A 15083-nucleotide genomic window follows, 5' to 3' on the forward strand; every position below is an offset into this window, starting at 1 on the left:
TCGATACATTTGACTTTCCATGGAATTATCCTAAATGTATTACTTTTCAGAAAATGATTAACGGCGACAGAAGGAAAAGATGGACGTTCGGGCCTCCGCCAACTGCATAAAATGGATAAACGACTAACAATGGAAGTAAGTATCGCCAATACAAAATAATATTTTAATCAAATTTTTTCAGAATTTCGGCAGTTAACGAGGGAAATGGTGCAGAGTTCAAATGGAATAATGTGGTAAACGGAGCTACAAAATTGTACCGTACTCTCAATATTCCGATTTAAGGGGTCAAGAACTGTCAAATCAGAAGTCATCCGCCGTCTCCGTCTCAGATTCGAATTTAATTTTGTGAACCTAATTATTCCAATTTTTTGTGATTTTTTTGTATTTATTTATGTATTAATTATGTATTTATGTATCAAAAGTTATCTTTTTCAGAATAAACAAAATAAAATATCCATTTTGTATGGTTTGACTGGAAAAACGGGGGTTTTGTAGTAAATGAGAACAAAAATAGAAGGGAGGAAGCGCTCGCCGTTACATTCAAACTGTTCGCGAATCGATCCGTTACTGATCGCATACGGAACCACACATGATTCCTATGCGGACCGCGCGCGACTTGCGGTGCATCCGTAACGGGTCGTTCGCGACTCACCTGTGACATCATTTTAGTAGTTGACCATTTTTCGTAGGGTCACTAGCTTGAAAGTTACAGGAAATAAAAGTAATTTATTCCTGAAACCGACTAACTTCAGTGTTTATTAGCGAAATTTTAGAGCTTTTCACTTTGACAACCTGGAACTCTCAAGATAGTGTCCCTACAAAAAAATGGTCAACTACAAAAATGATGTGCTGCTTTTGCTCTGTTCAGCCTCTACAAAATTTAGTTTGTCGGACAATCAGTTGACATTGATAACCTTTTGGGCGGTACTGTAGTTCAAGAATGTTCTAGAAAGTCAGTTCCACCTTATATCTTAAAATCTGTCAGACTGTGTTTTGCTTCGGAAACTTTGGCCTCTGCTCTAAAATCGAAAACCAAGAAGAAAATCAGAGCGCAGAATACCGGACAATAGTTCTCCGATTTCACTATCTCTCTCCATTCTTCGACCGCCCTCTCTGGCCCCCCTTTATCAAGAAAAGGAAAAGAAGAAACGAGAAGGAACCCTCTCTCTTCCGGAGGTTTTCTTTTTCTCGACTCCTTCTGTTCCAATGTCTGCGTCTCCAAAAAACACAAAATATTTACTTTATTTCATTTTCTTCTTCTGGGAGACAACTGATGAGAGATTCGTTCTCTTTTTCTTATGTGACGTTGCACTATTGGAGCTCAATGGGTGGTACTTCGTTCCTTTGCTCGAGATTTCTTCACAAATATCTAACCAAAATGGCTATGATAATTGGTTTGACGATAAATTTATTACATGTTACGTGGCCTTCCCGAGGAAATGCTCAACAACTCTCGTCGACTACTTGTGTGTCCCTGACCTCTGGTTGTACCGAGCACATAACGATCCCCCTCGATTATCTGCATATAAGAAAACGGAATCGTCATTTCAAACTACTATTGCACTCTTGCTCTTTCACTCATGCTCTCTGGAAGACGGAAACTCTACTCAACTCCTCGATCGGAATCTCTCAACCGTGGCTCCACCAACCGTCTCCAACAAGGATTCCACCAATGCTCCGGCTCCCCAAGAACTCAAGGCACCATAAGTATCCTCCTTCCTTTTAATGTCATAACACTGTTCCCGTTGATTCTCCGAAAATTACAATGTCAAAGAAAAGTGTGCCTGGCAGAGGTGCAACTATCTCTCAATTGATAAGATTCTCTCGATGCACTTCTTCTCCGCACATTCTACTCGATTGGACAAGGTCGACGAGGAAAGCAGGAATAAGAATTGATAAGAAAAAATTGAATGAGAGAATTGGTTGATCGAAGAAAAAAGTAAACTCTGATGTTATTTCTGTCGGTGTGTTCGGGTGTCCGGATGTCCTTTGACTAGGGAAGGATCCCGAGCCGAGATGGAGTTATAGGTCGAGACCTATATTATTAGAACGGAAATTTTGCGCTGATTTCAAATCTGTATTCCAATTTGCAGAACGATTCAGTGAAAAAAGTTGTTCGGTTTTTTGTGAGATCTCAGTCAAAAGGCCAAGAATGGCCACGAAAGCATATGAAGAATCTGAAGATGAATAAGCAGATGAAGGTTTGTAATGTAGTGTTTATCTGGGCTACAAGGGAACTCACTGTGTGATAACGTAACTTACGTAAAACCTTTAAAGGAGGACTGAAGTCGTATTTTTTTATTGCAGATTATGATACTTCAGAAAATTCTGAGCAACTTTCGTCATTGGAGCATATGCTAAAAATCGCTCTAAATGCCCTAAATTCACGTTTTCCCGGCTGAAAAGGAGCCTAGGTGGAAGAGTTTTGAGGGCCGAAATCTCGACATTCTGCGCGGCCCCGCGCTGCCGTGTAGTCCTCTCGGACAAGTTTTGCTTCTCAATTTCTCGTTTTTTTTTGCCTTTTTAGAGGGTTTTCGTTGTTTTTTTTTCAAATTTCATCGTTTTTTCGACAAAATATTACTTTAAGATGCATTATTGATCATATTTATATGTATTTTATACGATTATTCAACTTTTCGAACTGAAATCGTTCGATTTACGCCGTATCTTCTTCTTTTCGTCCGTTTTTTCGATTGTTGCATGAATTTTGCTGTTTTTCAGATTCAAAACGACCCGCAAGCGGCCAATCGACGTTCAACACTCCAATTTTCTTCATTTTTGTGTTAGTTTGTTTCAGAACTTATGTTTTCTCTCCGCCAGTATTTAATTTCAGAGCGATCGCTCCCGATAGACACCAGCCGGACACTCCGCCAAGCTGTCGGCCAGCTCGACATCGTCTTCGACAAGGAGAACAGCGAAATTAGTCGTGTTAGTTTTAGAATAAACTATTGTTGTTCTCTCCGCCTAAAATTCCAGGTCCCCCCGCAGCACAATTCGACTGAAAGAAAGAGAAGTTCAATGGCAATAACGACAAAAAGAAAATGGCTTCTTCTGCTTTTTCAGAATTTATTGAGAAATAGTTTTTTATTAACATTTCAAGAAGATAATTGAGATTTTAAATAAACATTTTTAAATAATTTTTTTTTTCATTCATTCATCCTTCCTTGTCTTGTCACTCAAATCGACGCAATCAATCTTCTTTTCGAATTTCGGTGCGGCGGAATCTGGAATTTTAGGCGGAGAGAAGAACAATAGTTTATTCTAAAACTAACACGACTAATTTCGCTGTTCTCCTTGTCGAAGACGATGTCGAGCTGGCCGACAGCTTGGCGGAGTGTCCGGCTGGTGTCTATCGGGAGCGATCGCTCTGAAATTAAATACTGGCGGAGAGAAAACATAAGTTCTGAAACAAACTAACACAAAAATGAAGAAAATTGGAGAGTTGAACGTCGATTGGCCGCTTGCGGGTCGTTTTGAATCTGAAAAACAGCAAAATTCATGCAACAATCGAAAAAACGGACGAAAAGAAGAAGATACGGCGTAAATCGAACGATTTCAGTTCGAAAAGTTGAATAATCGTATAAAATACATATAAATATGATCAATAATGCATCTTAAAGTAATATTTTGTCGAAAAAACGATGAAATTTGAAAAAAAACAACGAAAACCCTCTAAAAAGGCAAAAAAAAACGAGAAATTGAGAAGCAAAACTTGTCCGAGAGGACTACACGGCAGCGCGGGGCCGCGCAGAATGTCGAGATTTCGGCCCTCAAAACTCTTCCACCTAGGCTCCTTTTCAGCCGGGAAAACGTGAATTTAGGGCATTTAGAGCGATTTTTAGCACATGCTCCAATGACGAAAGTTGCTCAGAATTTTCTGAAGTATCATAATCTGCAATAAAAAAATACGACTTCAGTCCTCCTTTAATAGACAGTACCGGTCAAAAGGTTATAGAACTTGGGCATTTTTTGTTGAAAATGGCCAACTTTGACAGTGTGTCATGGTAATTCTGGCTGTCCCATCAAGTAGATTTTTAATGAATCGTACAGATTAAATAAAAAGCTCCATTTTTGCAGTTAACAACTTTTATCTACGAACATTTCCTAGAGAGTTATGGTAATTTCAAGGGGACAGCTCAAAAATGAAAAATAATGAGTCAACTACAAAACTGAAGCTCTATCTTTGCTCTGTATGATTCATCAAACATCTACTCAATGGGACAGTCAGGATTATCATGACGCACTCTCAAAGTTGGACAGTTTCAACTAAAAACGGCCAAAGTCCATAACCTTTTGACCGGTACTATACCTTCAGCGAAGTCCATTTATCGCGGTATATCTTTTTTTCACTAAGCATATATCAAAAACTTGCCGACCAACAACTTGTTAGTCAACTACCGTAAAAACTGTAATAGAAGCGCCCCTTTATTAGAGGCGCCCCTTTAATAGAGGCGCACCCTAAAAGGCGCTTTGAATAATAGTGGCGCACCCTCTAATAGAGGCGCCCCCTTAATATGTTCGAAATATTTTTCTGGATTTCAGTCATTATTTTTCAAAGTTCGTGAAAAAAACAAAAATAAAACCTTTTTTGTTCGAAGTACTGCAAATTTTGGGGTTTTTGTGTAATTTTGTCAGAGAAACTGTTAGTTTGGTTGAAAATTGATGACTTCAAAGTTTAAAAAAATAGCCAAACGAACAGGTTGAAAAATAGAGGCGCACCCTCTATTAGAGGCGCCCCTGTAATAGAGGCGCACTTTCGGAAGGGGGTTGAAAAATAGAGGCGCATGCGCCTATATTACAGTTTTTACGGTAATATAAACCACTTTTGGTGTTTTTTTTGGGGTTTTTGGCAAGAATACACTGACCAAAATACACTGACCACTTTGGAATTTTGAGGGTTGAAAGTTTGTTCTTTTTTGGTATCATCATAAGAATGCTCATATTTCTCTTCACATTTTGAAGCGGAAGAACCGAAAAACTATCAATTTTCTTACAGATCGATTGGAAAGAAATGCTGCTGGTTACTGGAAGTCAATTCATCTCAAGTCATTCACGATATTTTTTAATGATTTTGGTTGTTTTCAATAGTTGTTTTTCTTATTACCTTACGTGAAATCCCTGCTATCATAGAATTGTATCTTTGATTTCAATTGCTTCCGATCTCATTTTCCCCCAACATTTATTTTACTAATAAATGTTGTTTTTTTTTTAAGTTTTTATTCATAAAACTAATTCAACGAAGTCACATGTCCCCCACAGAGTGTGCTTAAATTGAAAATTGAATACTTTCTAACTGATAAGATAACAAAACGTGGCGAGCGCCCATGGAATGGAAAGAACGTTGTGTAGCGATTACGGAGATGGAGAGAAGGAACAAAACGGACTGAACAATGATGAAGAATATGACGAAAATAATGGCGGAGATCTCGAGGGCGTCTGGGAGAAAACGAGAGCAAAAGAATGAAACGGAGTGGGTGGGAAAAGTGGAGAGAAATCAATAGTGAAATGATATGATAACGAAAAGACATGAATCAATATGAAGAAAAAATCATTTATGAAGACATGAGTTGTTGCTGGATGGCACCGATGGGCACTCCGAGGTTTCTCGGGTTTTCTTTGCCTGAAATTATAGAGAAATAGATTTTTAAAAACAAGAGGACCGTAAAACCTCTAATAGAGTGAGGTGTCTATATTTAACGTGCTATATCTTTTTTCTCAAAAAATATCAAAAATTTGCCAACAGACAAAATAGAGCTGAATGTTTATAGAATATTTCTTCAGTTCGAAAACATTTTATAGCTCTCATGGCAATTGAGATATTGTGATCTGAACTCTTGCTACTGGGGCCACTTAAAAACTCACGTCGGAAGTTTCTCCATCTCCAGTCGCCTCTCGTTTTCTTTTCCGAAGTAGTTTTGCTTTCAACAATTCAATTTCAGAATCTCTTTCTAAAATGGCTTCTGTATACTCAGCGTCCATCTCCTTTAGTTTATCTATGTATTCGCCTTCTTTGATTGTTTTGAATTCTTCGCAACCTGCCGCAAATTTTTCTTTAAAATAGTTGTACCAATGTAGTTGTTGTTCTTCTTCTTTTTGTGTTCCTTTTTCTTTAGTTTTTCTCTGATTATTGCCTAAAAATCATTCTTATATATAAAAGACAATTGGGCGTTGTCTGTTTGTCTGAGGCGATGTCCGCAGCGGTTTTGGAAAGAGAAGAGAAACTGAGCCAGCGGGCAAAACCGAACTGGCGTGCTTTCTACAACGACCGCCGCTTTCACAGGTGAATCGCGGCAAGCGTGTAATTTGTCAAATATTGTTCGCGAACTTGTCCCGATACGTACAAGCGATGATATCTATTATTGGTGTGTAATTGGTAAATCGCGAATATTGACGAATTATTCACATATTGCTCGCAAATCGCGACTAAAATCGTATGATATTTGTGTAATCGCGATCGGTAATTGTTCGCCTATCGCGAAAATTATTTGAATTCGCTGGATTTGAGAAAAATATTTTATGGAAAAAATGAATAAAATAAGAAAATACAATGGGTAACATAAGAAGGGGAAGGATGATTCAAATTATAAACAGTAAAGTCAATAATAAATTATTTTCGTCCTCATGAGCTTCGCCTCCTTTTCGAAGATGCAGCTCCTCTCCAAACAGCTTCCTTGATTCGTGGCCGTCGCTGGTGTTGTTCATGGGGTTAAGGGGATACTAAAAAAATAGCATTAAGTACTTTTAACAAAAAGTTTTTTTTATATTACCTAAAGATATTTCCATATACTCTCAGCTTAGCATTGAAATTAGTCGTTCTTCTTGATCCTCTGGTCGCATTGTGAGTCCATTTCCGACGGTATTTTTCCGAGTTTGTTTGAATTACCATCCTATACTGTCCTATCCAAATCTGAAAATATGTCTCCATTTATCATTAGACTCTCAATGTGATTTCAGACAAACCTCTTCTTGTTGATTGTCCAAGCAGTTTTTAGTTTTTTTAGGTTGTCACATTGAGAGGTGCTTTTACAGGGAGTGGTAAAAATAGGAAAAACAGACGAAAATAAAGAAAAAAGACTTGGAAAATATGTCTCGCCCACATTTTCGCGATTTACCAATTACTTATCATACTTTTCGCGATTGTCCAATATTTCGTCAATAATTCATGGATGTGTATATTTTCGCGATCATGCAAATTACAACTCTTCAATTTTCGCGACCTATGAGCAATTTTCCTATTACTTGTAAACGTATGATTATTCATGAGTCGCGATTCACCTGTGTTAGACCACTCGGCCATGCGGGCACATTCAAAAGTTAATGGCCACGCGAATGAAGAGAGACCAGCCGGCTCAACCGCCGAAGGCGGGGGAGACAGGCTGGTAATAAATAATGGAATACAAAGGTATCTGAAATCTTGAGAAAGAAACTTACCACCAGACGTCGAACATCCCGGCGTTGGCTCCAATGACTCTGTTCCAACATTTGAGAATGAAAATTCTGTAATAAGAAAGTATATTTATTGTTTTTAAGAAATATTAGAATCATACCCAACTCGTCGCATTGAGTACCCGTCTCGGAAGTTAGAACAAAAGTTGGAGGAACGGGATTCTAAAAAACTATTTCATAAAAAGTTTACCATTGTGTCTAACCTGTTGCTGGTCAAAGACGGCGGAGAGCGTCTTGCAGAGCTCCGTATTCAATTCCATTTGAAGGATTGATTGAGCACCAATGCTCCGAAGATGATAACACTGAAAAAAACGAAACTTTTATAAAAAAAATTTAAAACTTCCTAATAATGAAAAAATCTTACTATCAAGAAGCCAACCAGATTGCTAGTGAACTGAACTCTATTATTTATTATTTCTGGGGATCGAAGCTTTTTGAAGGTATCCGTTATGATAGGCCGAAATGAATTAGCTTCGTTTGCTGAAAAGATCAAGATTATGAAGTTTTTCAACGTAAATATTTAATGATGAATGTCAGGAATTATCAGTTTTTTTTTTCTGTCTGAAATTTTAGGATGAGATCTTTGACTGGCTCCAGCACAGGCTTACTAACCATACACATCAGCAAAACTGATCCGTTTTGGTTGATTTTTTTATATGTTAGCAGATTGGGAATTCTAAGAATTTTATATCATACCTCATTAGACTCTGCCAATTTGACCTATGGAAACGATCAATTAAAGTTAAAAAATGAAAAGAAATTCGAAAGATAGGATCAAAATCTTTTCAGAAATGAATTGCCAGTATTATTTGTACATTTTATTAGTCGACAACTAATTTCTAGCTTTCCTGCATCATGTAGAAAAATTCACTTTTTGGAAAATTTTTTAAATTTTAAAAATGTATTTTTTAGGATTTTTCGGTTAGTCAAAATTCCTTTCAAACAAAAACATACCTGGGTCGCCGAGGGGTCCAAAGGCAACAGGCTGATTTGGTAATGGTGCTGGGAATGGAGTATTTGGAGTCTGAGCCATGAGAGTTGGAGCGGGAGGAGCAGGTATAAAGGTTTGAGGGAATGGAAGAGAGGGCGCCAGACCAGATAGAGGGCCGACTGGATGAGGAGCATTGGCAGCCAAGTAATTATTGAGAACTGGAAAATGAAAAAACGCTTTTCACAGGGGTGCGAGGCGTAAGGTCCGCAATTGAAAGTTTGCCTCCCGAGTCGCGTCTTTTTACTGAAAGATACGACAAACGCTAAACTTGAGTTTGGCACTCAGCCAAGTCTTTTTGGCACCATGCCAACCGCTGTGCGACGGAGAGCTTTTACGCGACCTCATGCTTCGCACCTCTGTGGTTTATACACATTTTTATTATAAAAGCTTACCGAATTGGAAATAAGTTGAAGCATCGTAAATTGGGAGCATTTTGAATCAGGTCTGTGGGAATGCCCCTCTCGTCAATTCTCGGAAAATTACAATGTCGTCCGAAAAACGTTGTTTGAGTGTCTGACACCTCTCTCTCTCTCAATTGATAAGATGCTCTTTTCTTCTTCTTTTCCGCAAATTCCGACTGCACAGTTGGTAAAGGTTCGCGAGGGAAAAGAATAGAATTGATAAGAAAGAAGAGAATGTGAGAATTGATTGGGAAAAAAATGAACTGTGATGTTCAGTCAATGTGTTCTGGTGTCCAGATGCCCTTTGACTGAATCTCATTTCTTTTTCATTGAGACTTTTTTCTTTTTTCTTTTTCGTCTTCCCCTTTTTCCCCCTTTTTCCCCTTTTTCCCAGTACGCGAAACCAGCTTTTCTCCTTTTGGGCCCCCTTTTTTTGAACTTTTTTCGCCAAAGAAGAAATGTATCTATCTCTTTTTCTCTTTTTAGAACTTTGTGTCAGTGTACATATATCAGTTTTTTTTTCTTCAGTGAGAGATACGATGAGAGAGTGTTTGTGTGTTTCTTATTGGAGGAGAAAATATTGGAAAGGCTGGGGTGTCGGAGGCGCGATTTGATTTATAGAAATCTTGCATCTTTATCAAACTTTTGTTTGTTTTGACGATTTCACAATCAGTGAAAATGGAAAAAAAAATGGGGTGCCTGACACGCGTACGCGTACGACGTATAGGAAGAGTAGCGATAGAAAGTCAAAATTTCAACAATTTGTTCATTTTTTCTCAACTTTATTCTAAGCTTGTAAGTAATGTATGCAAACATGTTTCTGGGAAAAAATTTTGCTATGTTTGTTCCTGAACTTCACCTGGAATACTTCTCATGAAATACACTTTTCAAGGCTACAGTACCGCTCAAAAGGTTATCATATTTTGCTGGTATCAGTGAAAAATGACCAACTTTGACACTGTATTCCGGTGACACTTGACTGTCCGATAAATTCAAGTTTATATGAGTTGGAGAGAGCAAAAATAGCACATCATTTTAGTAGTTGATCATTTTTTTGTAGGGACAGTATCTTGAAAGTTATAGGTCATCAAAGTAATTTACCTCTGAAATCGACTCATTTCAATGCAAATCAGCGAAATTTTCGAGCTTTTCAGTTTGACACCCTGTAACTTTCAAAATATGTAGTGTCCCTACAAAAAATGCATTTTGAGCGGTACTGTATCTTCGTTAAATGAGAAAAAACCCCTTAAATTGAATTTTGGACATTCATAAAGTATTAAAAATGGGTGGGATTGAGCATCGAGCGTTGTACACTCACACACTTTCCAAATTACAATTTCCATTTCTATTTCCCTTACTCTTGAATTTTCCAAATCCGTTTCCCTACAAACCACCCCCCAATTAATGTACCTCCATGCTTATTCGAACCGCCCGTCCCTCCACTTTTACCCGTCGGGTTAGGAAATAGAGAAGAGTGTGTAGAATGTTACACTTGAGACAGAAAAAGGAGAAAACGAATTCGTTTTCCAGCTGTCATGAAAAGTGAGGGAAAAGGGTTCATCCATCTGTTTTGTTCGTTTTCTCTTTGTGTTCCCAAATGAATGGTGTACTCTTCGGACATTGAAAATGGAAGGGTCTAGAAGTGCATTAAAAACTGGAGAGAGACTTTTTTTTAAATACCAGATAGGAAACATGAATTCATCTCAGACATCCTACATGGAGAATATCACAAATGAAGATACAATTTGGATGGATATGTAGAGGATATCTCCTTCAGAAAACAAGCTTCATCAATGCTGGTCGGACCATTTGGCTCCGTTACACAGTCAACAACTCTACTCTCAAAACCAGTCATGCCGATTGCTTCCACCGAATTTCCAGGGGATGACCAGGCTTCAGCTTCAATAAATCCAGCTGACTCAAATGATACGGCCAAAATAGCTGATTTAGTGTATACTGGACCACTGATGAGCAGATTACACATGATGAAATTGGCATTGGGATTGTGTGGAGCTGAAGCTCAACCCGATATTTCTCGTGTTCTCTGTGAATCACGACGTCGTTCAGCGAAACCATCGGAATTTCTTGCCAAGTCAGATGCCTCTGTGAATAATGAGTTAAAATTCTTATAGGACTATAAAATGTAAATTTTTCAGAAAAGTCAAACTGGTCGGCTGCTTCACAAGCCAAATAGCTGTGTTAAGCCACCAAAGAAGTTGCAAAAATCAGATCAAAGACCGAGTTTGGATCTTCAGACGGGAACTCCAACAGGTAATCAAGTCATCCTATCCTAACAATCCATCTGTTTTCAGTGGCAAATTTCACGATCAAATTTCACGTTCATGAAAAATATGAATGAATGATTAAATGATTTTATTTGACAAAGGGCATGCCACTTATTCGACAACCGGTAATGAAAGTTGACAGGGGTATAACAGAATAAGGGTTAGTATAGGATAGTTGTGGGCCTACTGACAAAGTAGCAAAAGGTATAGCAAAAACCTTTTTTTTTTTGAATATAGATATTAAAAAACCAGTCTGTTCACGTACTTGTTACAATGTTTCCCACGCTTTTAAGAAATGATGTCATTTGCAGAATGAAAAAGTTCTATAAATAATTTTCCCCCGCGAACTCCTACTTCCCTATTTCGGAAATGAAAGCCACTGCTAGGCTTGAAAACCACGTTTTTTGACCTAGTGACCTAGTCGAGACCTATTCTAACTAAAAACAAATAGACGGGCATCAAGTGGTCAAAATTTCTGATATTTTGGTCCAAGTTCGAAGAAAAACGGTTCAGTAGGAAGGGCGGTAGGATCGGCGACAGACAGACAAACATACAGCCCTTTGTGTTTGTTAATAGTAAAGATAACGGTTCTGGGCTCACACCTCCTAGGGTGTGCGGCAAATTGCCAAATCGGGCGGGGCCGAGACACGCCTATTTCTCTGCGGCTTAGAAAGATATCCAAAATCTATGTTTTTATTGATTTTTCTTAAGATTCAACATTGACAGTTAATTTTTTAAATAAAATTCCATTGCCATCATCTCGAATGATCTCAGTTCTCCATCTTTTCCATTTACCTCAAGTTGTCCTATTTGAAGTGTTTCGATTTTTGAAACCGAATGATTTGTAAGTTAACTATTTCTGAACTTCAAAACTAAACGTATTGTTCAGAATTCCAATTGCTTTGTGTTCTCAAAGAGCCTTCAATCTTGTTAGAGTTAATTGGAAAAAATCTACAAAAGCCTTGATATGGATGGATAGTCGGCTTTATTTCAGCTCCCATCTGAAAATCAACTACATTTTTTATAACTTATTGACTGTGTCACGAATCGAAGATGTACCTGGAAACCAATTGGAACTTGTTCAAATCAAAGGATCGAAAGTTCCAATAAGGTACAACAGGGAAAAAAACTCGTTGGAGACTTATTGGGACGATGTATGTTATGGATTCAAAGCAGTTATGGAGTTCGTCACAGAACTTTTTAGTTCTGATATTCACACTGTCGTGTTTGAAAAGAACACATTTTGGTGTGTAGAGTGGGCTCAAAGTCGCCAGAAGCGTTTAATGAATGCACACATCTATCAAGATCAATATATTGAAAACAGTGAATACCGAACAATTATGAATTCTTGCACATCAGAGAATCTTATGATTCATGCTTACCAGCTTGGTGAAAAGTGTTTGAATGAAACCAGCTTCAGAATACGGAATCATTTGTCGATAGATTGTGGACGTTGGGTTCAGGTTGAGCATTTGATGAACATGGACTGTGTCGAAATTGAAGTTCAACAATCTTCTTTAAAAAAATCGGATGTTACTTATTTCTTGAAGAATTGGCTCAATGGAGGGAACTCTCGACTGAAATATTTGAGCATTGCAACGCAATATTTCGGCATAGACTTGTTTTGCCAGGAAGAGTTTCCAGAGAATATGGTCCGTTCGGATAGAGAAATGGAGTATGAAAGGTGAGGTTTGAACATCATAAGAAACACATAACTTTGTTTTTCTATAACAAAACTTGTTTCAGTGAACAAATAGGTTTATGCCGAGTTCCTATTGGTTCCGGTCTCAAACGAAAAGATGGAGTCATCGCTTTTATTTTTTGGAATCACGAAGGAGATCTGCTCATTGTGATTATTTCTAAAGCTTCCCCTTTTGTAATATAGCCTGAAGATTTCCTCATCTCCTCCGAAATGTCTCTTTATAATAACTCTGACTTCATAAATGACTTTAGACGTCATTTTGTACATTTGGGGTGTGGCTGTCAACTCAACAAACAATTCATATTTCCTTTTTGATTTGATTGAATTTCCAAAATCTTCTCTCTCTTTTGCAAATGTCACTCGATTATGTCTACTCAATCTCATTTTTTGCTATTAAACTAATAAATGTTACTCATAGAGAGATTTCAATACGGTAGTGGATAAATTTCCATCATTTCTAATTTTTGAGATTTTCAAGTACTGTAGTGAAAAGTGCTCAATCTAAAATGGGTTATTCGACATGGTAACTAAAGAGGTCACTGTAGGGTGAGGGTATCGGATTACTGTAGGATTACTGTAGCTAGCGTAACCCAAAAAATGAAATAGGGTTCCAAACAGAACAAGGGGAGACCAGACTGGGGAGGTAATAACTTTGACCCCTCAGTATGATACACAGAAAAAAATGGGACGAGTTACTGTAGGACTACAGTATCTTCATCATTGGAATGGTGGTCACTAGATTCCTGCGTGCCCTGGTCGTGAAACATATCTAACAAAAGAGTCAGCCTTTTGAACTCTTTTGTTATCTCTTTTCTATAGCTTTTGTTGTATACCTTTTATTATGCTAATACCGTTCGTACAGTAGCGAGCATGCCTCCTGGATAAGCTTTTTCACATGGAATTCCGAATTGACCGCATAAACGCTACCATTTGTGTTCCCCAGCGGTTTATCTGTGCCTGTACATTGCAAAAATGAGAATATCTTGCGTATACTACATACTTGCCGATTTGGATTTTCACATGAAAAAGGTTATCCATATGAAACGTTTGAGAGCTCATAACTCGGCTCGCAGAGACATTTAGCAGGTTTTTACAACAGAAATGGACTCTACGTAGTCGAAAGTACCTATCAGTGTTGCATAGAATTCCGGCTTCCGACTTCCGGACATTTTTTCCATTCCGACTTCCAACTTCTGTCATTACATAACGGTGAAATTTCGGAAAGTAAATTTCGCAGAAATACATGGAAAAATGGTCTAAAAGGACAGAAAACAGGCTTTTCTTCAGCTAAATACTAATTTTCCACTGATTTTCGGCAATTTTATGATTTTTTTCTTGGAGTTTTTGAAAATTTGAGAAAAAATATAATTCCGACTTCCGGGCGTTTATTCACTTCCGACTTCTGAGTTCCGGATAGGGAAAATCGCTTCCTACTTCCGAGTTCCGACTTCTGGATAAGAAATTTTCACTTCCAAGCAACTCTGGTACCTATGACCAAATTTACAGGATCTTTGAAAGTGGCGTCTCCAAAGACTTCCCTAGTGAGATAACTTTCCCGTCCCCCAACCCCAATATTCATGAAGGATTTTAGTTCTATATTAAGATCTTTCAGACCCTCCCAAATCTATGATGATCAAGCTACCCCTATAACGGCGGAAATCCCAGAGAAAAAGAAAAAGGCTGGAGAAAAAGCAGTTGAGAAGATTGAAGTTGAAGTCGATTGAAGAGACGGATGGAGCAGAAAAACTTCTGCTAAAACTTCTCGAAGGCAACTCAAACTTCCTCCGAAATTTAACGGTTATCAACTTGGAAAAGAATGGTGAGTAGACGTTTCTCAAAAATTTAACTAAAAATCAATATTCTCAGAATATGGGCAACCATCGATTTCAGGCGGCACCTTCCAGAGGACTGCGATCTGCCTCGGGTCAAATGAAACAGGATTCTATGTCATATTTAGTTGTACTTTTTCTATTTACTGGTATTTCTGTGGTCTCACTCTACATCTATTACATTAATAAATGATTTTTTTTTAAACTTTTTGAAGAAGAAACTGGAAATCGCTTCTCGGTAATTGTCCCCATTGAACCTGAAAACGAAAAGAAGTTATGCAAGAAATAGAAAAATGGAGTACAAAAAATAGGAGAGATTTAGTGAAATTCGGAGTGTTTATTGTACAAATTCCGAATTATGAGACATTAAAAGAAGAGGAAATTCTCAGGAAAAAAAGAAACAATAAAAAGTAAAAACAAAAAGAGGAT

General features: G+C 37.9%; 2 protein-coding genes across 2 annotated transcripts; one reads left to right on the plus strand and one right to left on the minus strand.

The window, feature by feature from the left end:
• Positions 1-5548: 5548 nt before the first annotated feature.
• On the minus strand, positions 5549-8869 carry GCK72_007107 (uncharacterized protein; the record flags this gene model as incomplete). Its single annotated transcript, XM_053725982.1, has 7 exons — positions 5549-5620; positions 5863-6131; positions 7432-7497; positions 7637-7748; positions 7811-7926; positions 8401-8595; positions 8830-8869. 7 exons carry the CDS (start codon positions 8867-8869, stop codon positions 5549-5551), a joined length of 870 nt encoding a protein of 289 aa, XP_053590176.1.
• Positions 8870-10631: 1762 nt separating this feature from the next.
• On the plus strand, positions 10632-14549 carry GCK72_007108 (uncharacterized protein; the record flags this gene model as incomplete). Its single annotated transcript, XM_003099864.2, has 5 exons — positions 10632-10943; positions 10995-11109; positions 11835-11967; positions 12013-12807; positions 14438-14549. The coding sequence occupies 5 exons, from the start codon at positions 10632-10634 to the stop codon at positions 14547-14549; spliced, it is 1467 nt and encodes a 488-aa protein (XP_003099912.2).
• Between the last annotated feature and the right edge of the window lie 534 nt (positions 14550-15083).

The sequence above is a fragment of the Caenorhabditis remanei genome, chromosome II (assembly GCF_010183535.1).
Source record: "Caenorhabditis remanei strain PX506 chromosome II, whole genome shotgun sequence".
NCBI lineage: Eukaryota > Metazoa > Nematoda > Chromadorea > Rhabditida > Rhabditidae > Caenorhabditis > Caenorhabditis remanei.